The 25,487-nt window shown below is 33.4% G+C and overlaps 2 protein-coding genes across 2 annotated transcripts; both read right to left on the reverse strand.

Moving 5' to 3' along the window:
* Positions 1 to 17: 17 nt before the first annotated feature.
* Positions 18 to 4,064, reverse strand: LOC106102435 (stomatin-like protein 2, mitochondrial). Its single transcript, XM_013281913.1, has 8 exons — positions 3,898 to 4,064; positions 3,715 to 3,828; positions 3,097 to 3,304; positions 2,409 to 2,597; positions 1,938 to 2,093; positions 1,225 to 1,340; positions 731 to 859; positions 18 to 302 (listed from the first exon to the last, which is right to left on the reverse strand). Exons 1-8 carry the CDS (start codon positions 3,943 to 3,945, stop codon positions 63 to 65), a joined length of 1,200 nt encoding a protein of 399 aa, XP_013137367.1. The 5' UTR covers positions 3,946 to 4,064; the 3' UTR covers positions 18 to 62.
* Positions 4,065 to 4,693: 629 nt separating this feature from the next.
* LOC106102399 (ubiquitin-conjugating enzyme E2 R2) lies at positions 4,694 to 25,182 on the reverse strand. Its single transcript, XM_013281859.1, has 5 exons — positions 24,568 to 25,182; positions 22,272 to 22,358; positions 10,389 to 10,621; positions 9,381 to 9,495; positions 4,694 to 8,788 (listed from the first exon to the last, which is right to left on the reverse strand). The coding sequence occupies exons 1-5, from the start codon at positions 24,745 to 24,747 to the stop codon at positions 8,675 to 8,677; spliced, it is 729 nt and encodes a 242-aa protein (XP_013137313.1). The 5' UTR covers positions 24,748 to 25,182; the 3' UTR covers positions 4,694 to 8,674.
* Positions 25,183 to 25,487: the final 305 nt, after the last annotated feature.

A 25,487-nucleotide genomic window follows, 5' to 3' on the forward strand; every position in this document is an offset into this window, starting at 1 on the left:
ATAATAAAAATACATTCCTCTTTTTATATTTTAATCAATAAAGAACTCTATACTTAACAAATCTATGTTTCTTTTTCTAAATTCTGTTGTGTTTGTTTTTTCTTTTCTTTTTGAAGTTGTAGAGCTTTCTCCCTTTCTTCGTCATCTGAGAAATATTCCGCTAAGCTGTCATCAATAATCGGTTGACCAGCTAATGTTGATCCCTTCTCCGTCAGTGAATGTATAGGATTATCATACACATCAACACTGGGCTGATTGTGCTGTTTGTTCTGAGCACTTATTGTTGAATAAATTGACATCGCCTGAAAATTAAAGTTATGATAAACAAAAATCTATAATAATGTAAATTTGACAAATTATTTTAAAGTAACTAAGACAATTTAGTAACATTTAAAGACAATATTCGCTGGTAAAGTAGCCTAGAAGTAATCAGCACTGGCATAATGGTTGGTTCAATCTAAGCTAGTACAGTTGAATAGTAGCGCTTTACTAACTCTCCAGTGGGTACATACAAATTATGACTGGTTAGCGCTACTGTCCGCAGAGTGTGAAATGGACGGAAATAGTGTGTGAATGTGTATATGTCTCTATTATATCAGTAGGAATGAAAAGGACGGCAAGTGTGTGGATGATGTTGTCTCCGTTATAATGGTGGTAATGAAAGGGACGGCAAGTGTGTGGATGTTGTTGTCTCTATAATATGAGTGTGTGAGAGGGAGGGACAGTGTACCTGCGCCACCAGGGTGGAGACGTCTCCTGCGTTGGCGGGCAGGATGAGCGTGTTGTTGGTGCGCGCCAGCTTGTTGAACGCGGCCACGTACTGCTCCGCCAGGGTGAGGGAGGCCGCGTACTTGCTGTCCTATAACATGAATTTCCATCGTTATCTATACTAATATTATAAAGTGGAAAGATATATATTTTTGGATTTTTGTATGTATTGAAATAACACAAAAACTACTGGGTCGATTTCAAAAAATTTTTCGCCATTAAAAAAACTACGTTATCAGTGAATACCATAGGCTATATTAATATTATAAATGCGAAGGTTTGGATGGATGAATGTTGGTTAGAGTTAGTAGCCTAAGCGCTTGAACGGATCTCGATGGAATTTGGGATAGGCATAGATGCACTTTCGTTTTTTTTAACTCCACGCGTACAGAGTCGCGGGCGAAAGCTAGTATAATATATTTGCTACTTTTGCATTTATAATATAAGGAAGTTTACCTGCTGGGCCAGTGCGCTAGCTACGAGCTTGAGGCCGCGAGCGCGCGCGTCCGCCACCGCTATCATAGCCTGAGCCTCGCCTGACGCCTTGTTTATCTGCTCCTGCTTCTCTGCCTCTGTTATATAATTAAATTAATAGGACCACTGACGCACCGACATGAGCGTCAGTGGCTCAAGTTATAAGCACTCGACTTGTAATTCAGATTATGTCTAACTGTCACCCTGCTCTGTTCCCACGTGAGTATAAAGTTACATCCGTCGCACCTTTTAGTCACCAGCCACCAATAAGGTGACAGATGAAACCGTTATCAAATAAAACAATTTACCACCGTCCCCTCGTAGCAAAAGGTGGGATAGACTAAACTTTTTATTCTCATCCGTCCCCACGTGGGGAAACAACGGTGTGACGGTTGGGAATAGTCTATAAAAATAAATCATCGTGAAAGCGAAATTAGCCCTCGCCTTGGAAATGGACGCCTGACAGGTCTCACTAGTTGGTTCTGTTATGGATCATACTAGCCGTCTTTAAATCCTTTTTTATTATTAAAGTCTATAGTATTAAATATGCTAGCCTTAACTGAATGAAGTCTAGGCTGAGTTTTGACATCTATAAGTTGATTCATATTCTAAGAGTTTATACTATTCAAATTAGAAGATAGTGAGTGATGGTGGCAGGATGTCTTTTAATTAATATTATTTGTCTTAAAACTTACCTGAAGCTAGTATCCTTGCTTGCCGCTTGCCCTCTGCAACATTAATATCCGCTGCCCGAACTCCCTCAGATTCCAATATGGCGGCGCGTTTCCTTCGTTCAGCTTCCACTTGCATTTGCATCGCTTCATGCACACGGGTTGGTAATTTTATATCACCTGAGGAAATAATTCTAATTTACTAAAATGCGCATACACTTATGATATTGAAATGTCAAAAAATGAACAGTCAAGAACAAGGGTAAAAATATTATTTTCTAAACCTCATCATCATCTTTCTCCTTATCCTACTCCCGTAGGATCAGTGCAACAGATTTTTGTATTTATTATTTTCTAAACCTATTATTGTTAGTTATCCTTCCCTTTTTTCTAAGGAGTCTTGACATAGTATGTATTTCTCTTTAATATACATGTATTAAATGTCATATATGAGTTCCCTATCTTCTTTTTTATATTAGTATTAAAAATTCTTACGTATTTCATATCGAAGACAAGCAATGCCCCACGCCTCACTGGCTTTGTTGATAGCATCCACAATAGACACATTCAGAGACTCCCGCTCCCTGAACACCTTGTCAAGGGATATTTTACCAAGCTCCGATCTCATTGTAGTCTGTGCTAATTGTGTGATTGCAAACTCTGGATCTTCCACCCCATATGATGCTAAAAATTATATAATAATATTTATATTGTGTAAATTAAACCACAGCAAGTTATACTGTTTCCATATTACATACTGGCTATTGTTCAAGACTTCATTAGCATGGGATTAAAAAAAAATGTAACAACACAGCTTATTACTTAGTTATTTCAGTAAATTCAAAAATACACATTTTCCCTCTTGATAATACTAGGATAGATGAACTTTACATAATGTATGTAATAAATTTATGTTATAAACTATATAACATATTAATTTTAATTTAATTAACTATATCATATATTATATAACTTATTTACTATATATTTAAATACAACATAAAAATTAAAGCTTTGGTAAATTATACCCATGGATATAATGCTATTTATTTATTTAACACATGGAAAACTTATAGCCTAAATTAATTTAAGTACCTATAAACTAGGTGACTGAGAGCTAGTAAAAAGTTATGTTAAGAATTTTTTTTTAATTGAACATTAAATAACTGTAATAAATATTTACCCAAGTAGGGATCAACAATCCTTAAGTATAGGACACCATCTATACTCAATGTAACATTGTCAGAAGTAATGGCACTCTGTTTTGGCACATCTATAGCTATTTCTTTAAGGCTCTGCACATATTTAATTTTGTCTAAAATCGGCCAAAGTAAATTGAGTCCTGGTTCAAGTAATCTGTGAAATTTTCCCATACGCTCAACAATCCATGCCTAAAAATACATGTAAATTTAATATATTAATCATGCAAATTATAACCATTACAGTTGTAATCAAAATTTCCATAAATCTAGCACTTTACATCCTGAAAATAAAGGTTTTTATTTCCATGCTTTTACATGGGTGGATATTATAAGAATAATTGAATAATAGGACTATTCTATCAAATAATGTAAACTTTAAACTTTATTATACAAATAGTAAATTGCATAAAATAAAATCCTTTTTTTAAATGACAGGTTACTACACTCAAATAATACAGTAGACGGCAAGTAACTTTAAATATGATTGAAATAGAGGGAAATAATCCGATATCGTTTAAAATATGAATTATACATATTTAATTTAAATTACACATTTTCTTTAATGTCAATACGCGATAAATAAAAAAATAAAAACTAACCTCTTGTTGTGGAACAAACATTATAAATGTATTTATTGGAGTTGTAGATCTATGCCGCGTCGCTATGCTGTAAAGTAATTTTGCTTCATTTTTGTGTTCAAACTTAAATACATTCTGAAAATCAATAAATACAAATTAAACATCTTATTCGAATGACTATATAAATCTTGATGTTAAGCCTACCTTTAAAGGAAGAGCTCTAGATAATAGGAATTTTGAACGGGTAAACATATTTGTATGTTACTCTTCACTGTTTTTTTGTTTGATATCTTTTAAAATCTTTAATATTCACACTAGAACCACTTTTTATGCCTCCCGTTCATATCCAAAAATTGTCAATGTCAATTTGACATATGTCAGTATCCCCACTCCTCACTCGATGGCTTTTCGTTTGGTTTTTACATTATCTACAGACATCATGATCGGGCGTATAAATGTATTTGATTTTTATTTTTAGAACATTTCAAGTTTTCTTAAATTAAAGAATTTTACAATAAAATTGTGATTTTTGTACGTATTAAGAAGTTGGTACCGAAACTATACATTATTAGTAGAATAGATACCCTGTAATATTACAGGAGTTTACAAACATGTGATCATGAGTTGCAAGTTGGCTGATTTTAAGCGGACAGTAATTTTTTATTGACTGTAATATCTTACAAAACCATGGTTAGTCATTGGTTAAGACAAGATTTGAAGAACTGTAGACCGACAAGATAGATTTTCATAATCAACTGATAGAAGCGCCGCTTTCGCATCATGCTAGAATTCCTTATTTGTCTACCTTATTTTCCCCTACAGACTTACAAAAGTTTTTCAATCTTTGTGTGTCCGGTTAGTTATAAATTGTATAAATTAGCTTAAAAAAATCGTAAGTATAATAAACTTTCCACTACAGGGAAGTCCAGAACAATGGTCTATTGTTGAGTATCAAGTGATATAACTACAGGTGGCTATAAAAATATAATAAAACAGAATGTATACAGCATCCAAACACATGCTTTATTATCGAATATTTTACATAACGTCCTCTTCGTGTATTACCTACAGTAAATTTCCAAACCGCTTATTATAACTTAAATCTACACTAAATGATACGTTTCGGACGACATTTTAAATTCTGCATCAAACAATATTTAGGACACCATTAGTAAAACAGTATTTTCGAATGGTAAGCGACTTATATGGTCATTAATATATCAATGCTTCACACTACATTTAACTCAGTACAGTTTGAGGTTAACTTAACTTCTAATAATCTAATGGCTTGATTTCTATTATGTTGCTCTAATAAAATAGATGTTGAAAACACTATAAATATTACATGAAAAATATAGCAGATATTATTTTTAAAATCCAATAAGTCTAAGCCCTTATCTGTAAAAATACAGCAAAGATTTAAATAGAATAATACAAACCCTTACATTGATTACGGTATTCAATTCATTATCAAATAAAACAATATCATTAAAAATTATGTTGCGTAAAAACTTTGAAATTCATCTTTACCAATAATTTTGTTTACATAAACATTAAAAAGCGCGTTCCTATAAAAATAAGATTTTCAATTAATATAAACAGTTAATTGGATTCTATTATGGTGGTAGAGAGATTTCTTACAATATACTGCTAAAACATTTGTATGAAAAACTAATGTTTTTATATGTTATGACCAATAATTTTTTTTAAGTTTTTTATAGTATAAAGTGACAAACAAACAAGCGACCGCTGCTCATAGACATCCGCATTTGCTAATGCTGCCTACCTTTAATCTAGAAAAAGGGACGCAGGAGAGTTACACATAGTTCTGTTATTGGTAGAAAGAGATAGAGATAAAACAAAGTAACAACCAATGTGAAGGAATGAGACAACATTAGTTTGAAAACGCCACTTGTTTGTAAAGGGATATTTAAATCTTTGAGATACAATTACCTACACAAACTTTATCTAGTGCACATGATAAAAATGAGAATATATGTAAAATTTTGATTACATATACTAATATATGATGTACTCTTTAAATGTATTTTTTTGTCTTTATTGTTTCCTTTATTATGTTATCGTATCAATCCTACTTCAAAGCTTGTTAAAATTACAAATAAAATCTCTGTACATTACAAATTTCATATGTTTACAATGAACTCGACGAAATTATGTACATTTTGCCCTAACACTGTTGTGATGTGTGCCAAATAAAAATTCTACATGCAAAATAAACAAAAAAAAGCAAAATTACAATTTAAACTAATTAAATGTATGACATCTGGTAAGACACTAAAATGAGATATTTTATTTACTACAGAGTAAAAATGCTTTTTATCTGTACATATGCTTGATGTAAAATTCATACAGTGATAAAAATTGTTTAATAGACAATATCATGCAATAAATAACATAATATTGCCTAGTTTTGATGTTTATTAAGGAACAAAGTAACGAAACAATCCAATCACTGCTAATAAATAAAACAAGTCTGTTCCACAATGTCCAAATAAAGTCCTGAATTAGAACTTATTTTTTAGTCGGCATTTCATAAGTTCCAAATAAGTTAAACGCAACTATTAATTAGTAAACCTTGGACATTGTGAAACATGCTCTTAGACGACTATGAGACTAACACACGGACCTAAGACAATATTTTCAATATTTATTTTAATTAAGGTTACAAAATGTAAATGAGTCCAAGACTTCTTGTTGAGGAAAATTTTCTTACTAACCCATGAATTATGACCAAAATTTAAGGATATAAATTATAGTTCAAGTACATTAGCTTGGCTAGAAATATAAAACATATATTGAGAAAAAATATAGTACCGATTTTTTCACATATTTTAACGTAATGTAAAACTCTCATCCCCATTACAGGGTTATTTCCCTGGTCAAGCTATAAAGCCACACACGTTTAGGTATAATTTAACAGGTAATTATAAATAAAATAATAGTTAATTAACGGTTTTAATTTAAAAATTCATTTAACGGTCACAGCAGTGTAAAAAGCGGTTTTAAGTGACGTCACATTCCATTTGGCTGAATTAACATAGAAATTTAATTTTAAAGTTCGATATAGATCTTGCTAACGTATTATTGATAAAACATTTTTTATGATGTTAAAACGATTTTTAATTAATGACTTACAAAATTAACCAAAGCAACTAATATATATTGTTTCTTCCATTGTCATGGTTTTCCTGTATTCGGCACATATTATGGAAAATCGTTACTTAAATTAATTAATGACAATAATGTTTATTCTAAAGCGTTAGTCAAGTAAATTTATATTTTTAAATTTATTTTTTATAGACATATAGCATGCCAAATAATTTTCTCTCACATTAAATTCTTTAGTTATTAACTATGTCTAAATTAATACATTTTAGGATTGAGCTAGAGAAATCATTTTGTATTAGAGCCAAAATTTGTTCTTAAAAATGTAGATAATATAATCTACATTAAAGATGTTTAGAATATATATTTCACATTACGATAGTCCTTAATTTTATCTGTACCCAAGTTTAATTTTTCAATTTTTTCTATGGATATTTAATAAGATAATGGCAGTGTTTTTTTTATATTTGATACGAACATTGATTTATTCATAGTCATAATATTTAATTAATTTTGAATCTCAATACATTTATACTTCCAAGGTTTTTATCAATATGACAGCCTGAATTATTTAATAACCTCGAAAGAAGTGAAACGTATTTTCACTTTGAACAAATTTGATAGTAAATAATGTTTGTATGTAATTTCATTTTGCTTGTTTATTTATTCTTTGCTTTTTAGATTCGTTCATTTGAAAGCTATTTATATTAGTAAAAATATTTATTTTTACATAAAATGAGATCCGTATTCATGACTAAATAACGCCTGAACATTTAAAATGGATTAGAAGTTTCTGGAATCATTTACATTTATAAGTACTAAAGAGAAATAATTTTTACATTGATTTATTGTTCATACACAAGTCATAGAGAAATAAGCTAAAAGATAAGCCTTTATAAAGATTTTCTTTTACAAGTCATTTAATATGCGATTATTAGTCAATTCGCATTAAGACTATATCGCGGCTTTTGATGTGATCAATATTCAAACATCAATCGCAAAATAACGAAACAAAGATTATAAACACACAGAGAGGCCTATTAATAAAATAGGTAAGTTAATTTACAAACAACAGATAATATTTAAATAACTCGTGTAATATCAAAGATTATGATCGTAATGAAAAGTATGAAAATGTAAAAAAAAACATACAGAGGAATTGAGTACCTCCTTCTTTTGGGAAGTCGGTCAACAAGGCAATATGATCGTACATATAAAACTTTTTTTTCTTTTCCATTAAAAAGTGGCAACATTTAGTGGTACATATTATGTTTTTACCAAAACAAAATGATAATCTTTTAACATCATCCAAATTAAAACTATAACGGCCCAAAACGCAAAGAAACTATGTAAAAATATGTTGTTCATAAACTTAACGTAAGCAGTAATCAAAATGTCCAAAAGTGGTCCAGAAATTATCTATAAAGGCATAAATGTGACTGCGTGTGTCTAAATTTTATACAAAACAAAACTATAAGCTTACGTTTCTTCAACAATTTAGGTTCATTCCGCATATAGAGGCCTGTCTACACATTTAAATCTTTGTAGCAAAGCGTTCGGATACTACTTCACTACTGATATTCACAATGTCCTACAGATAATAAAGTTTCAAATGTCTAATGTCAAACTGACAGTGACGTTCGCCCACAGATAATCAATGTTCGAGATTTCACGATCGTTTAGAGGTAGTGTACGGCTTGTGTCGCGACTTTGTGGTCCTGGTCTTACTGGTCCTAGTCTTGCTGGTCCTAGCCTTACTGGTCCTGGTGGTCCGTGCGCGGCGTGCCGGTGGTGGGGGTGCGGGCGGGGATGGGGGCGGCGGAGAGGGCGGCGGCGGCGCAGGCGGGGCGCGATCTCACGACTCCCCATTCCCGCTATCATCGCCATCCCCCTCGCCGCCCTCGATCTCTTCATCCGAGTCAGTATCGAGATCATCGTAGTCATCATCGTAGAAATCTGTCATGTCCAACTGAAAAATAAAACGTTATTGTTGAACATTTAAAAAATAGACGAGGCATAATGAACAAAATCTGTTCACCGGTACTTTCTCTAAAGGTACTATATCAGTCGTCAAGTTTAGTCCGCCACCTTGTAACTTTGTATTGACATGTGTAATGACACATTTTGAAAATGATGACCTCCATCTTTTGTAAAATAAACTAAATAGTATTACAAAATAAACATTTAAATATTATTTAATGACACCTATTGGCAATTCATTTAAATAAATTAATTAAATAACAATGTGTTGTTGATGTTGAGGATAGCATTATTGAGATTATGTGAAAAATGTTTAAAATGTCAAGCATGCCTTCTCTGTATATTTTTTGAATATCATTGTCAAAACAAACATTACAAAGATTCGGAATGTGAAGATGGAAATTTCCAAGACTCGTTTAAATGATGTGAAGTAAATAAGAGATACACATATGTATTTAGCATGAAATTATGCAGTACATTCTGCTGCTTAGCCGCGTTTTTACATTAATGAATTTTAAATTTGACATGACGCAAATCCTTTGCAGTTCTGTCTATCGAATCGAATACATTTATGAAATTACCTGAGGCTCCTGCGTCGTAGATTTGACTTGCGTTTTGATACAGTAATCTTCTAACGTGAGAGGTACAACTATACCCTCTTTTTCCGCTTCGACGCGCGCTACCTGGGCTTGTTTTCTGTAAAATACAATAAATAAATTAACATATGATAAGAAAGCTAAATATTTGTCGTCCTATCCAATATTGTTAAACTATTACGAAGTTTAAAACTACGCGGTCAGACGAGATTATTAAAATTCAACTTGGCTTTATAAAGCAATTCAATTTATATCACATAAATTATAAGATAGTCTACATAGTGGAGACACTAACAACTAAAATTACTATCAATTGTCAATGCAAGGTCTTTGTATCACTGTGAAGTGCATAATATCTTTGAAGTGGGAAGAATTTTATTCAACTGGCATTAATAGACGAGACTGCTGTTAGTATACCCTATGAAGTTTTATCGTTTTATTTGTACATTTGTATTACATATTGTTCGCGTCAATTATCTCTTAATCATACTTCATACTAATATTATAAATGCGTTAGATGGATAGACGGATGGATGGATGTTTGTTAGAGTTTGTACGCTAAATGGCTGAATGGATTTGGATGAAATTTGGTATACATACATCTAGAGAATAGTCTGGAGGAACACATAGGCTTATCACTTTTGTTTTTTTAATTCCGCGCGTACAGAGTCACGGGCAGAAGCTAGTTAATTATTAAAATTAAGAATGTGTATATTAGATGAAGTTTGAAAGTAGCGTCAGTGGTCGAAAAATTGAGAAGAAAAATGTTATGCGACGAGTAGATGGGGACATATAACAGAAAGTGAATTTGATGTGGATGACTACAAAGTTGATGGAAGAGCAAAGAAAGTATGGATAGATTGTGTGAACGAGGATATGCTTAACTAGGGAGTATACGACGGCTGATAGAAATGTATGGAAGAGCAACACATACTGGGCCGACCCTCCGCAGGGACTAGGACAAGTTGATGAAGATGATGTCCAGTCAATTACCTTATGATATTTTCGTACTCCTTATCCTTGCCTTTGGATTCACGCCAGCGGCGGTACATGACACTGGCGTCTACATTCGCCGGGCTGAAGGTGTTGGGCTCGTTGAGTAGAGATATAACTGAAAGCAGCACTGTGCGCACAGACTGCGTCGGATTCCAGCGCTCGCAAGGCAGCTCGCCCGACTGCGGGTCGTCTACCGGGGGATGCAGGATCGATATGCACAGGTCACCGTTCTGAAACGTAAACATAACATATCCTAAATGTGATATTTCAACATTTACCTTCTTTCATTGACTCATCAAATTCAAAATTTAATGCCTCTCTATTCATTAGAACTCTTAATATAAAGGCATCCAGAACTGTTTAATAAATTAACCTTTACGACAATATCCCTGCAGGATAGGCGTAAATTATAAATTTACAGGTATTTGGATGATTAGTGGGTAAATTCTTATTACTTATTCACAGTCAGGAAATAACCGAGTTGTGTTAGACTTCAGTTTCGTAAGCAGTTTGCTAGTTAATTCAAGAAGCCGTTTGTACCCTGTACTCTCGTTCAGTTATTCTGTCAGTTAACACGACACCCCTGGGATCGGCAGTAGTGGAAACTCTTAACATAGAATATTAACAGACATTATTTTAAATAAATACGATTAAAAAATAATGTTTTAAGAATATTACCAATTAAATTTAATTCTACCTTCAACGCTGTTATTGTTACGTCACGAATCATTTCAATTCTGTTGTGACAAAAGAGGTGAGACCTTTTTTACTATTTTCCTGGGATGTCATATAGTCTTGATTTTTTCAATTAACTATTATTATTAGTCTGGCCAACCATATTCATAGACTACATAATGTGATGATATTGAAGTCAAGTTTAAATAAAACAGTGTTAGTCTCATACTTTATGCACCCCTTTGTACTAACAATAAGCCGGCATACAAGCGACAATTTATTTGCAATTCCGTATTAAAATTTCACTATAACCTCGCACACAGCGACTGTATCGTATGTCCAAGAAGCATAAAATATAACTGACAACAAGGCTTTTGATTGTATTAGCCGTAAAATATACAACAAAGATTATGCGCACGTCAATCAGTACCGGATCCTTTGGCGATCGATTATTCAGCGGTCAATTTAAATACCTAATCTAAAAGCGAGGACATTTGTGCCTACAAGAATCTTTTACCATATTGTTCTGGGTATTCGATACGCAGTATATTTCTGCATACGAAGCTCGTTATAATGTCTAAGTTCTCTGAATCGATAAGACATTGAGGTGTCTATGTCTGTTTTCGAGACCTCGGATATAAGTTTCTAAGAACATAAATAAATACTTAATAAAATCGAATAAGCACATTCGGTACGACTGTGGCTTATCTTTCCTATGCTCTTTCGTTTCTTAGATTTTTTTAAAACCGGTTTATACCGAAATTCAATTCAATATTTTCAAATTTTTGGAAAATGTTTATCCTATCATAGACAACTTTTAATCGATATTTTTTGCTGGCTTGCTATCGATTTCTTGCATGATTTTGGCATCGACTTAGTATTGTTCTGGAGGCCGTTTAGCCAGGGTCGTGGTGGAACCTTCGAGTTCCTATTGTTTGTGGTCTTTTTGTCGAGTTGCGTACAGGCCAAGGGTATCTATAGTCAATTTGTATTCTATTTTACATTCAATATAGTAATTGTGGAAACGCACTTGTCACTGATTAAATAACTAAAAAAAACTCAATACATTGTTTAAGATTGTCACGTATTTCGACCAAGAGTAAGTAATTATTATTTTGGGTGTCTGTTCTTAAAGGTAAGATGTAAAAAAAATCCAGTGTTGCCAGTGTAAGTGCGTAGATATTTTCAATTCTAATAGACCTTCATATCCAGTATTATATGGTCTTTCTTCTAATCAATGGAGGCAAAATATTAAAGTAATTAAACGCATAAATATTATATGGATCGCCAGGCGTATAGGCGTCAATACCTCGATTAAATTCGCTACTTTCTCTAACGTTTCAATATTCCTTTCACTCTTCCGATGTTTCGCGTAAACGGATTATATGATAAATTATTTTTTATAAAGAGAAATTGTTTTTGGCGGTAACAATTAACAATACTCTCTATTATCCAAAAAAATGGCTCCATATTTTTCGGACTTAATACTAGCTTTTCACAGCGACTACGTCCACGCGGAATGAAAACAAATTTAATAGCCCATATAATCTTAGATTGTTATCTTTTAAAGCGTAAGTAACAAACATGCATCCATCCTTCGCATTTATAAGTAGATTTGTAATGCTAAACGGGGTGGGACTGTTCCTTTGCTAGCCAAAGTAATAAATGTGTCAGGGCAGCACTTTTAAATCGTTCTTAATAATATTTTTGTTTACACAAGTCGTAACAACAAAGAGTTTATTTCTATGATCATTACAAAGTACCAACTTTGATCTCCACGTGTATGAAATTCACGATAAAAACGACTACGGAATCAGATAAATATGGTAATGTAATATCGACTGGGGCAAAGTTAAAGCGAAAATATGTTTTCAGATGTCGTTCAAGAATTATTTCAAATCGTCGAATTTTCTCGAACGTTTCGTAACTGAAACGACTTGTCGGTTGCTTACATAATAAAATCAGTAATAATGTTCGTCAAGAAATCCTACAAGTTTGTGTATTCAATCTAATTGCTCTCCAAAAACTTTCTCTTTTAATTTTATTTCACGCAGTAATTTTGCATCACAAATTAGTTTTAAAGTAAAAAATGAACATTATTTTAGATTTGTTTTATTTGTGTAAAAGTAGTTACTAAGTCTTTTCTTCGACTTTTCGGCGTAGATATCTACTTAGTTTACCTTATTCACTGTCTACCCCCTCGTGTTGCCACATCAGTGTAACTATTTAACGTATAAACATGTATTACATTTAACAATTAGAGAGCAGAAGATACTCTGAGTTTTCGCAACGCGTCGGCTTACGCCACTGCTGTTATATAAATTCACACTGCATCGATTACTCGATACGGACTCTTGCTTTTTTTTAGTTTTCATACGTTAGATGCGTTGCGTGCAAACTGGCAGGTAACCACACATTTTAATATTAACGAATATACCGTATAGGGCAGTACAAGAGGTTTATGCGGCGATGTCATTTATTTTTCAATGTAGTGTAATGACATCATCAACCTGATCTTGTCACTACAGAGGGTCGGTACAATAAATGCTGCTCTTCCATACATCTCTATCATCCGCCATATTTGTCACACTACGCATATCTTCTTTCACAAAATACATCTATACTTTCTTAGAGAAATAGGGTCATGGTTACGTTGTTCCAAATAAATTTCATTAAACATGATATAGCCTTTGTTGGGGATTGTATATTGGACCTCATTAGCCTTGTAATTATTTTATGTAAGCTTAAATATGTGTGCTTGTACTGTAAACTGTGCTAACTGGTATTTGTACATAGGAATTGCATAGTTCCTAGCTCGGTATGGCTAAAGCGGAAGACGTGTTAGTTTGAGCTGCTAACCTCTAAACTACCCTTGAATGATCGCTCAATGTTACACTGTATAATCTTACATTACTGGCTTTTAGACAATAATATAATTGTAAAATTGTATGTCTACTTCTACTTCTACTTCTACTATGAGGAATGATTTGTATTTTTGGACTTTTGTATGTATTCGATTCATGTAAAAACTACTGGGCCGATTTCAAAAATTCTTTCACCAGGTAATTTAATTGTGAGTAACCATATTTACATTTTTTTAAACGCGGATAAAGTCGCTAGCGACTGCTAGTCCTTAATACTCCTGATTGACATTGTCAGATGTTATAGGGACCTATGACCTAGTGTTGCCCCACGATATAGATTCTTCTTAATGATGAAAACAATTGATCCACGTATTAATAAATGCTTATAAAATATTATTTGCGACCCGGTAACTGACGCCCTGACCTACTCTTCAGTGGCCTAGATTATTTCGAATATGGCATATCGAATCAGATGAACTATTGTTTATTGTTGAATACAATATTACAGCATTTATAAAAATGATACTATATTATTTCAAAATGCAACCAAATTATTAATTATTCACTTTTAATGCCAACTGCTGCTGTAATATAGTTCAGTGAAGGATAAATTATCGCAGACAAGCTACGGTAAGAACAGATCAACTAGATAAAAGTTCCGTGTTTTTTTTAAATAACCTGTGATCAGAAATGCAAATTAATTAAAAAAAACGAGTCAATGTGAAAGTAACCTAACCAGTCAGCGACACTAGGTCATATAGATTAGAACGCTGCCATTTGTGCAAACAAAAAGTGCGAAAAAATATTTTTAAGCGTTATCTATGTGCAAACGATCGCACTGGAACAGAACATACATAGTTATTTTGTTATAATTCTTATTTATTAAATGATCAATATATTATCTTTTAATAATATTAACATACATAATTTTATAAATAACTAAATAAGAAATAATCTACGTCAAAATTCTGAGTAGCAACAGTTCATAATATTTTATTTCTGTATATCTAAACCATTTATCCGTTATATTTCGTTCCTTTCCATTGGCAATTTAATTACGTGGATTTCGTAAACAAGAAGTTCCGGATTGCTTTGCAATTTAGCTAGCATCATCTGGATTTGAACTAACGTGCCGTTTCTAAAAAAATATTACCGTCGCACAACCTCTTCTGCCTTATTTATTAGTAAGGTGCATTGATAATTCCCTTGTACATCTCCACAATTTCTACGATAAAACTTAAGGCTTAAAAAGAAGACCTACTAAAGTACTATTCTTAGATCACATTTTAAGCATTAAGTATCAGACATGCACATAGACGTATTTAGAGTAGGAAATGTATTAAAATAACCATAACCTTGCCGTAGAATTGACTAAAAGCTCTTAAATCACTGGATATTTGAATGCGAAGATAGCAGTAAATTACAAAACGTCATAAGGATTAAATCGGGGCTAGAGCCTAACAAGGAAAAGTGCTTCTATTGCGCCTACAACGACGTAGCAACAGCTCGATCTTACTGCGTACAAATACTTTTTGTAATAACATTAGATTTCTTACAGCGTGCGCACACTTGGTTCCTATGAGCTAAATTACTCGATTTTTAGTTGTGTAACTAAACAGTTGAATTGGCTGCGAAACAACCGCAATATAGTTGTGCGATAGTTTAGTCAAAGGTGTGCGCTCTTATAGTTAAATTAAACATTATATCTCATTACGACGATGATAAAGCATAAACACATGAAGGATCGTCGCCCCCGGCTATAAATACCAGTAGTCAGTGCGCCTCCGCACAAAGACGCGTGTGGTGCTGACCTCTAAATCGGGAAGCGAACCCAATATACAAACCCTGTTCATAACACCCACATTTCACACGTAAATTTACCTCACGATCATCTAGGAAGAGATTCTTTGCTTAACATTAGCAAATTCAAACTTGGGATCACTGACTTAATTGCGGAAGATATCGCTTTTGGGTATTCTTTCTTGAAAAAAATTAAAACACAGGAAGTCCAACGAACCTGTTCAGTTGACTGATGAGGGTTGACAATGATCAGAGGTCGAATTTTAAATTAATAAATCTACAAGACAGTGACGCGATTTTTTGATAAACGCATACGCATTCTGCCAACAATTAAGACTCGCTATAAGATTTTTATTTAATGTATGCTGTGACTAGTTTTCGCCTGCGACTCCGTACGCGTGGAAATAACAAGGGTGAGCCTGAGATACCAAATTTCATCGAAATCTGTTCAGCTGTTTAGGCTACAAACTTTAACAAACATCCATCCATCTTAAATATCGCATTTATAATTAGTAAGAAGTAAGATTGCATCCTGCATAACAAAGAATGTATTTAGATTTTATAACATTAGTAAGTAAAGATTGACACTTCCCTGTCGTTGGATTTCATAATGTTGGTTAAAATATTGTTCCTACATAATGTAGAACTATTTTAAATGAATACGGCGGCATAGCAGAAAAAGTTTAGTAAAATTTGAACAGCGTCCGACGTTCTAGTCTCGACCTTCAAGCCTGTCACGGCTGAGTTGAAGGTGTTCTTAACACGGAAGCACCCACTATTCTTCATACGTTAAATTAATAAAAACTTGAAAGTAAGATAATATTCCAGCTTTAATCGGAAAAACGCTTTATTAATTAGTGAATGAAATTTCTTTATAAATAGCACAAATATTTTACATGATATGAAAACCTCGTATTCTTCAAATACTATCGGCTCGAATCAAATTCTTTTAATAAGGTTGCTTTTGAAAAATATATTGTAAAGTGTCATTCTAGGTTACTAGGCCATGACGATTGTACTTTGCCATGAAGATTAAAATTTTGGCTATAACCAGTTCGGAGTCAATTTAGATTGGCCGCACTTAAAAATTAACAATCTGCCAAAAAAACAAGATATATTTTAAAAAGTTTATAAATAGTGGAAATCACTGCAATTATTCACGTTCAGCTTAGCTGCGTATTTATCAGATAGTATCGGGTCAGGGTCTCGATGACGTCACTAAACGCGCCCCACAAATGTGGCGTAAAAAATACCACGTGGCACACAAAGGAAATGTTGGCAAATGTCGAGTGTATCTTCTCTGGTAAACTATTTACGGACGGCTGTATTTGTGGCAAGTTCAAAGCGCTCACAACGTACAGGTCGTGTGGAATGATAATTAAGCCAAGGTCGTAATACGAGTTCGAAGAACCGCAAAAGATGAAATCGCCTTTAACATTAGTATTAATAATTGTATAGGCAACAATTTAGGTCATTCACTTAAGTTTTTTTTAATTGATTTCAAAAACATGCCACACTTCTGCATATCTCATGAAGATGTTTGCTATCCAAAGATTGCTAATATTATTCTATTCAATACAAGGTCGTTCAATACATTCAACAGTTCAATAAATGTTTTTAAATCGTGTTAATGTCTTTTATTCATTGTTTCATTGGGAGTTGATACCATCACGTAGACTATTTATGTCGCCAGGCGAGTTGGAGCATATATTACGGTGGTCCGGTTTAAAGGCGCTATGGTCAATGTGGCCAAACGGTATGTAATGTTTTAAGATGGTAAAATTTAAGTATTGCACTGGATTTTGATCTATCGTACAAAGGAATAAAGTATATTTTCCGTTTCCTCATAATATTGAACAATATGTACGACCGCAGTTTGATAAGCAGTGACCTACTACCACCGCAAAGTAATTATCAAATTCTAGATATGACAATCTTATAACAAAAACAAAAATAACAAACTGTACTGATAGAATGGTTTTACCCACTGATCTGTACAGGATTGACCATTTCTTGGAAATGACAGCTTATGCTTCGTCCCGATTTAAACGCGCCAGTTAGTGACAGTTAATTCTATCTCCATTATTACTCCGAATTTTCACCAAACGCAACCTATATCTGAATAGTGGCGACAATCAACTAGGCCATAAATGCCCAGTCCATTTAAACAGGTCAGTGTTTTTACTCCGGATAGGACAATTGTTATGTTTTTTTTAATAAAAGGCGCAAACGAGCTGCGTGAACACCGAAGTGATCAACAACGCCCAGGGACATCCGTAACACCAGAGGAGATGCGTTGCCTTTGAGGAAATGATAGGCTCGCTTTTTGAAGGACCCTAAGTCGTATTGGTTTGGAAATACCGAGGAGAGGCCGTTTCACAACGGTTGTTTAGAAAGACATCTAGTATTTATGTTAATCTTCCTAGATGTGGCATTTGATAAGCTAGAAAACTAGAGCGATTACGTGTAAATTGTCATTACATTCTGGCTTGATTGCTACAATGTGTCATGTATTGTGATCGATTCACCTACTCCACTTAACGTTAATAGCTGCATAAGATTAAAACCATGAATTGTATACATTAACATACTTTAAACTATTATAATTTGTATTCAATTTAGTTCATTGACTGTTAAGTGAATCACAGTGTGTGGTGGGCAGTGGCAGCGGTGCGCGGTCGTTCAACTGCAACATATGTCCTGTTTCACGACCAATCGACTTTCCTAGAAGAATGTACGCTACCGTACCTTACAACTAATTGATATTAAATATTCCAAAGAATTCTGTATCATGTATAAATGTTAGCTACAATGTTGCTCGTGCCTTGTCTATCTTATCTACTATAGCTTTTACCCGCGAATTCGTCCGCGTTGATAAGTCTAGTAATAAGTATAGCCTATGTTTCCCAGTAATATTGTAGCTTTCTAATAGCAGAAGATTTTTTAAATCGGTCCAATAGTTTTGGAGATTATTCGTTGCATACAATCAACTTTTTCTCTTTATAGTATTGATAGTAGTAATAGTTGGTACTAATATTAGAACATTTCTAGCTTTCGCTCGCGACTCCGTCCGCGTTAAATTATAAAAGCGACAAGCCTATGTGTTCTTCCAGAGTATCCTCTACATCTATACCAAATTTCATCAAAATCCGTTCAGCCGTTTAGTCTACAAAGTCTAACAAACATCCATCCATCTAAACTTTCGCAGTTATAATATTAGTTAGATAAGATTAAATTAAAACGTAGTTTTGTATGAAATGTTTCGTTCCAGGGTTCGTTGATTATTAAGATTTTTAATAAGCTTATAAGGTCACTAATGTAACAGTCCAATACTTCGTGTTATTTACCAGCAAGAAATTGTTAGCATTTTTATGCGAAGACGCATAAATAATGTTTTTAAATTCCACTTTGAGCTGTCACAGCAGCACACAGCAATCGCAAGCGAGGTCACACTTCGAAGTCACAGATTCGAACAATGATTCTAGAAATTTCTATACGAGATTGCATATTATTGCATTTCATACAATAATCAGTGGTGACGGCATGAAAGTAAATTGTTTAGCTTCATTGCCGCCATTGAATGTAAACAACAAACAATAGAAATAAACTTAGCATTGAGATAAATGACAAGTATATCTTCCTATATCACAGTGAAAAATGTCTTGTCAACTGCAGTAAGGTGTATAAACATTTTTGTTCATTCATGAATTAGATTGTAAATTATTACTCGTATTTGACCACTACTTGCATAGCAACTATATTCGGTTCCTTAGTTCTATGTAGCATAGAATAGCTCTCTGGCATTTTTACTTTTTTTTATAATATAGGGTGGCAAACGAGCAAGCGGCCACCTGAATCCGCCAAAATGGCGAAGCGATCGCTGCCCATAGACATCCGCAATTGCAGATGCGTTGCCTACCCTTATCCGACAGAGGAGGAGACGCACATAAAGAGAATATCTCCCCTTCCTATGTATCTCTTCCTCCGTAAAATTCACTTCCCCTTCCCATCCTCTCCTTATAAGAAAAGAGTGGTAAAGAGAAAGGGACTTAAATTAGGCTTCCGGCACCACACTCATGAGACGAAACACGGAATTGCTTCCATTTCACGCCTATCTTCTGTGTGGTCGTGGCATTACACCGGGCGTGCCGGCCTATTCGTGCTAAGATGTTAAAGCGGGCACTACCACTGTTTACTTAGGCAACATCGCAGATAAAACTAGCATTTTACTTTTGTCTCAAAAGTGCTGTAGTTCTGGGTGTCGTCCTATATACATATGGTTTGAAATCTCATAGCAAAATATTTTGACGATAACACTGTTCATTGTACACGTGTTTCCTTGTTAGCAAAACAGAGTAATTAAATCACCTAGTACTAATTGCGCATCATTTAAATATTTTCAAGAATATCGCTCTTAGTGTTTGCACTTTACGGCTTTAAATCGCTTGTTTATGGTTGTCGATTCTAGAGAAATATTCGGCGGGATGTGTCGCTGTGTGAATCATTGTTAGTTTGATGACCCTAATGTTTCGCCACAACTTTATTCCGCTTTGCCGTTGTTGCTTGGTCGTCTCACGAAAGCTAACGGTAAACGTACGAACGTCACTAAAACTGTGCTTGTATTGACTTGATCGTTTTTTTGCAATTGCACCGTGTGGCATGGTCAAGATATGCCGGTAATATGCCACAAAAGTAGATTTTGCAACATACAAACCTTAACAGTAGTATGTGTGCAGAATAGATCAATATTAACGAAGATCTTTGCTTGTATTATACTTAACCGATATTCTTTTCGTTCATTAATATGATATATGTACGACTTGGATCAGATATGTACCGTATCTATAGTATTTGTATTCTTTTACTCTTGTTTTACAACTTTTTATTTTTTATTTAGACAACATTTTTAGAAGGAAAATTTAGTGAGACGTCCAAAGCCAGTATTTCAAGGTTCAACTGATGCGGAAAGGGTACGAGAGTGAATCAACAAAGACGAGTTTCTTTTTGTCGTCATCACATCTACCACGATTTGTCACAGTCAGAGTTCATGTCCTAGGAAATAGCAGTCTACAGATACAAAAAAGTGATAATGACTTTATGATTATCACTACTTGTTCCCATGCGACTTCATCCGCATAAAATTATAAAAAGTTCATTTTATTGTTCACATTTGTCAAATTATCAATTGCAAATGTCAAAATGACATGACATGACATAATTTCAACCCATGGCAACCTTGCTACCTTGATGTTGGCAATAACTTATGGTCTCTTTCCCACATTAGGGTTTTTATCCAAAATATTTACCTCTAAGTTTAACGGCGTGAAAGTATATAGCCTAAAGCGTGACGTAAGTGTAGGGTTTTTTTTTTATAATTTTTTTTCGAAAATATGCTGTGATTGCTGACATCTTAGGCAACAAAGAAGTGTGTGTTTACGCTTTATTATAATAGTATAGATTGGTAATGCATTTGTTTCTTTTTTATACGGTTTCTTTCTGCACCATCTTTATCATGTGTCCAAGTCAAGTAAATTTCGTCGTTCAGATCGATCGTTATTTCCGTCATTTCAGTCTCCCCTCCCTGCTTAATTTTATTTTTGATAGTCTAGCCTTCCTCCCTCTTTATTGTGAACAGAGACGAACAAAGCATTGTAAATTTTCTTATACCAAAGAAGGCTAAATGCTATCATCTCAAGTTTTGTCTCTATAAATATTACGATTTGTACAACATTCTTGAAGTGTATTGTATTGTACAAGTAAGCTTTAGTGTACAGGGTTCAATAATGGACATAAACAATCGCAGCAGAAGGTCGGGCAGCTGTTTCCGTCCTTTATTGCGACCTTTCCTATGAAGATTTGTAGTCAGCTAGTTTTTTATTCACTAAACAAGGATAGGAATTTAAATTTTGCGAAGTTTATCTTCTCGACTTTGTAAGTATAATTCGATAATTTTTTTAAAACTCGTTATTGCGATTTTTTGTCATTTAAAGTGATACGAAAAATATAATTTCATCGGCTTGCATTGAATATTAGTATTAAAAACGTTACAAAACCGCTTACCTGCGCTTTGAGTGTGTCGCAAAAAATATTCTGGGTTCCAGTCTAACAATCACCATTGTTATGTTTTTCTGAGACTTTTCGGGTCTATGCACTGCATATTGTATTTGTTTATATGTAATTGAAATTATTTATTATTTTGAATGATTAAGATTGAATATTGAGAAATAACTTATAAGGTATATTCCAGGTTTGTTTTGCAATTATCATATACCATGTAACTATTATAACACATAAATATAATATAAAAATATAATAAAAAAATCAAATATTTTTGTTCATCAAAAATCAAAATCAAATATGTTAAACAAAAAAAGATGACAAAGTAGTTTATTACATGTATCACGAAAGTGAAAACTTTTCATTACATTAGTGGTTTTTGTTTTAAAACAATAATAAACATTTGAATAGTTATATTTAGATTTCATTTTAATAGATTATGAAATTGCACATCAAAATATTGTAGGTAATATATCACACTTACCTCATATACATTTGGATGCCACACTTTTGTAAGAAATCTAATAGAAGGTGGAGAGTAAGGGTAGTCTGGTGGGAACTTCATATGTGCCTGAAACAATACAAATTCATTTTATTACATATATAAAAAATAATAACAATAGGTGATAAGTCACTAATGTAATAGGTAATTAGCATCCATCAACATAATGCAACCAAATAATTGTTGTAACTAAGAAAATTCTTTAGCTTTTTAATGTACAAAGGGGTAAACAAGCTGTGGATGAAATTCACTTGGCAAAACCAAAGAAACCAGACGCATTGCCAGCTTTTACAGAATATGTTCTGTCTTTATTGTGAGCAATTTACAGTGTGTCAATGTGTGCATTGTGGCAGTGAATAAAATCAGGTTAGAAATAAATTCCCAACCAAAAACCTTATTGGTACAATAATCTTATTTAATACTAGCTTTCGCCCGCGACTCCGTCCCCGTGGAATTAAAATAAATAAAGGTGAGTAGCCTAAGTGTTCTTTCAGGCTATCAACTACGTATATGCCACATTTCATCGAAAACCGTTCAGCTGTTTAGGCTATAAACTCTAACAAACATCCATCCATCCATCCATCTAAGCTTTCGCATTTATAATATTAATATGAAGTATGATTAGTATGATTATACATATGAAATTTTAGATGGATGTATGGATGAATGTGTGTTAGAGTTTGTAACCTAAACGGCTAAATGGATCTCAATGAAATTTGGTATAGATTCTACTTCTATAGTCTGAGGGAACACATAGGCTACTCACTTTATTACATATTTCTAATGCCATGCGGAGGGAGTCGCAGGCGAAAGCTAGTATTGTATATATTTCACATACTGGATTAAAGAATACATACTTTTCTGTTTTTATTGCTTGTTTTAAATGAATAATAGTTGTATTAAAATTTTCCCTACTCTCGGTGAGTAATCAATTGTAAAATACCATATCAGTTTGTTTTAACATAACAATTTCAAACAATGCCATGTTGATGTTACTGCCAAATCTGATGTAACAACATTCATACACAACCTGCATTGCTAACAAACTTTTTAAAGAAATCAATTTGTTAATCTTAAGATTGCAATCAATCTTAAGATTAATTGTCTTTCTCTAGTTTTTGACAAGAGAACAATTTCTCTTGTCAAAAACTAGAGAAAGACCAGAGAAGGCTAAGACTGAAGATGAATGATTTTTATGAAAAAGGTATGTAACAAAGCGAGTTCAGATGACATCTGATAGAATAGATCAGTTGTATATTCTCTGCCTACCCACTATAAGAAGGGAGTTTCATATAACATAATTATTCAAAGTAAAGCCAGAAATTTACTTTTGCACACTTATTTTGTGAATTCTCATAATTCAACTATTGTTTTATTTGCTTTGTAACTCGATATATCAATTTTAATAATTGCAATTGAACAAAATCATATCAAGAAACATATTATCAGTTCATATATAAAGTTTTCCCCAATATAAATAATTCTACTTATCTATGAATCATTATTTATGATGACGGAATAGGAATAATCATTTTATGTTAACATCAACTTGTATACATTCCTATTGAGAAGCTTGGGGCTTCATCCAGTTAGAGGAGAATTGGTCAACCACATTAACCCATCGAGGGTTGCATCATAATGTTTTTCTCAATGAAAACATCTGATAAATTCAGATATGTTCAAAAAAGCCATTGATACATGGTGAGTCTGTTGTTGTTTATATATTCATCCAGTAAAGTACTTAACAACTGCGCAACCAATGCTTAGTTCTTCATTACATATTTTATTTGATAAAACAAATTTTCACCAGCCAAGTACCACAAAATTATTGTAATGCATGGAATTCCAATTGACTGTACATAATAAATCCCTAAAAACTTTTAGTACATAAATATTTCTTTACATAACCACCTTACTGCTTCGCTTAAGTCCCTTAAGGTTCTCTAAACAACCAAATGTGACAGTAAATACTAAACCATCAAGTACCAAAATATTACAACAAAACAAACTACATGCAAGGTTGTTTTTGTTCTTAGTAAAAAAAGTTTATATTAGCTAATTATAGTGATAGTGATGATTCCATTAAGTTATTTCAAATTGCAAACTGAACAAAACACTTGACAGTTTAATTAGGAAACAATAGATAAAAATGCTGCATAAAATTGTGATAATATCATTGTATTATTATCATTATATTGTACTCATTGCAAGAAACCGTAAGATGTCATCATGATTGTAAGGATATTATTATTATCATAAAATAAAGATCAATTCTTACCTTGAAATATCCGCCTTGATATAATGTATCGGGTGGGCCAAAAATTGCAACTTCCCATTCAAATAAATTGTCCTCTCCTAACAATTTCACTCTAAAGCCTTCCACTGGTTCTTCCTGCAGGCTTTTGTATTCTAAAGCTAGAGCTCTTAAGGCAGAACTGTTTGGTACTGTGCTAGACATTTTTAAAATTACTTTTACGGTTATAAAAATTAAAATTACTATCTACCAGAGATTCTATTGACATAACACTGTAGAACTCTCCTCGCGGTCCACGTATTCACGAGGCATTTCAACTTGATTTGAGTCACAACAACAATGAACGAATTTCGGTAAACATATCGCCAAGAAACGCACGAATTGTAATGATTCACACACTTTCGAATCCAATACTAAAAGCACACGCTGACAGTAATAAACCGAAAAATGGAACCGTTCGTGCTGCACGGCGAAAGATTAAACAATGAGAAAGCCACTATCCAATGTCCAAACAATCGTAGTTCCAAGGAAAACGGCTGAGTGTTCGTCCGAATACAGCTGCTACCTGAGTTGCCCGAACGAATATTGTAGAACAGCTGTTAGTTATTTCCGTGCTTGATTGCGCAGCGTCGTGACGCAGGCGGCCATTTATTGACTATTAGATTCAGGCGCCCTCTTGCTGTCTTTTGATTTCTCTTGAGACATTTTTCGAAAAAGTGACATCTAGCGATTGATGCAAAAAAATATCACTGTAACCCTGTTCAGTACTCGTTTAATCTATATGGTTGTGAAATAGAGGGCGCTGAAAAGATAAAAGAATTAATGATGCCCGTTTCTGCTCTCTTTAAAAAAGGAAGTTAAAAGCCACAAATGTGATGGAGAAAAAAATTAAAACATTTATAGCGGCATAAGCTTGGTGTTTCATTAGGTGTCTATTTACTATG

The sequence above is a fragment of the Papilio polytes genome, unplaced genomic scaffold (genome assembly GCF_000836215.1).
Source record: "Papilio polytes unplaced genomic scaffold, Ppol_1.0 DF823923.1, whole genome shotgun sequence".
Lineage (NCBI taxonomy): Eukaryota > Metazoa > Arthropoda > Insecta > Lepidoptera > Papilionidae > Papilio > Papilio polytes.

Excerpts from the sequence above, each read along its gene's own strand:
- LOC106102435 (XM_013281913.1), bottom strand. The coding sequence starts at position 3,945 with ATGTTTACCCGTTCAAAATTCCTATTATCTAGAGCTCTTCCTTTAAAG. Across the intron at positions 1,341-1,937 it reads AGCAAGGATACTAGCTTCAG|AGGCAGAGAAGCAGGAGCAG; the intron begins GTAAGTTTTAAG and ends ATTATATAACAG. Across the intron at positions 860-1,224 it reads CTAGCGCACTGGCCCAGCAG|GACAGCAAGTACGCGGCCTC; the intron begins GTAAACTTCCTT and ends TTCATGTTATAG.
- LOC106102399 (XM_013281859.1), bottom strand. The coding sequence starts at position 24,747 with ATGTCTAGCACAGTACCAAACAGTTCTGCCTTAAGAGCTCTAGCTTTA. Across the intron at positions 10,622-22,271 it reads GGCATCCAAATGTATATGAG|AACGGTGACCTGTGCATATC; the intron begins GTAAGTGTGATA and ends TTTACGTTTCAG. Across the intron at positions 9,496-10,388 it reads GAGTACGAAAATATCATAAG|AAAACAAGCCCAGGTAGCGC; the intron begins GTAATTGACTGG and ends TGTATTTTACAG.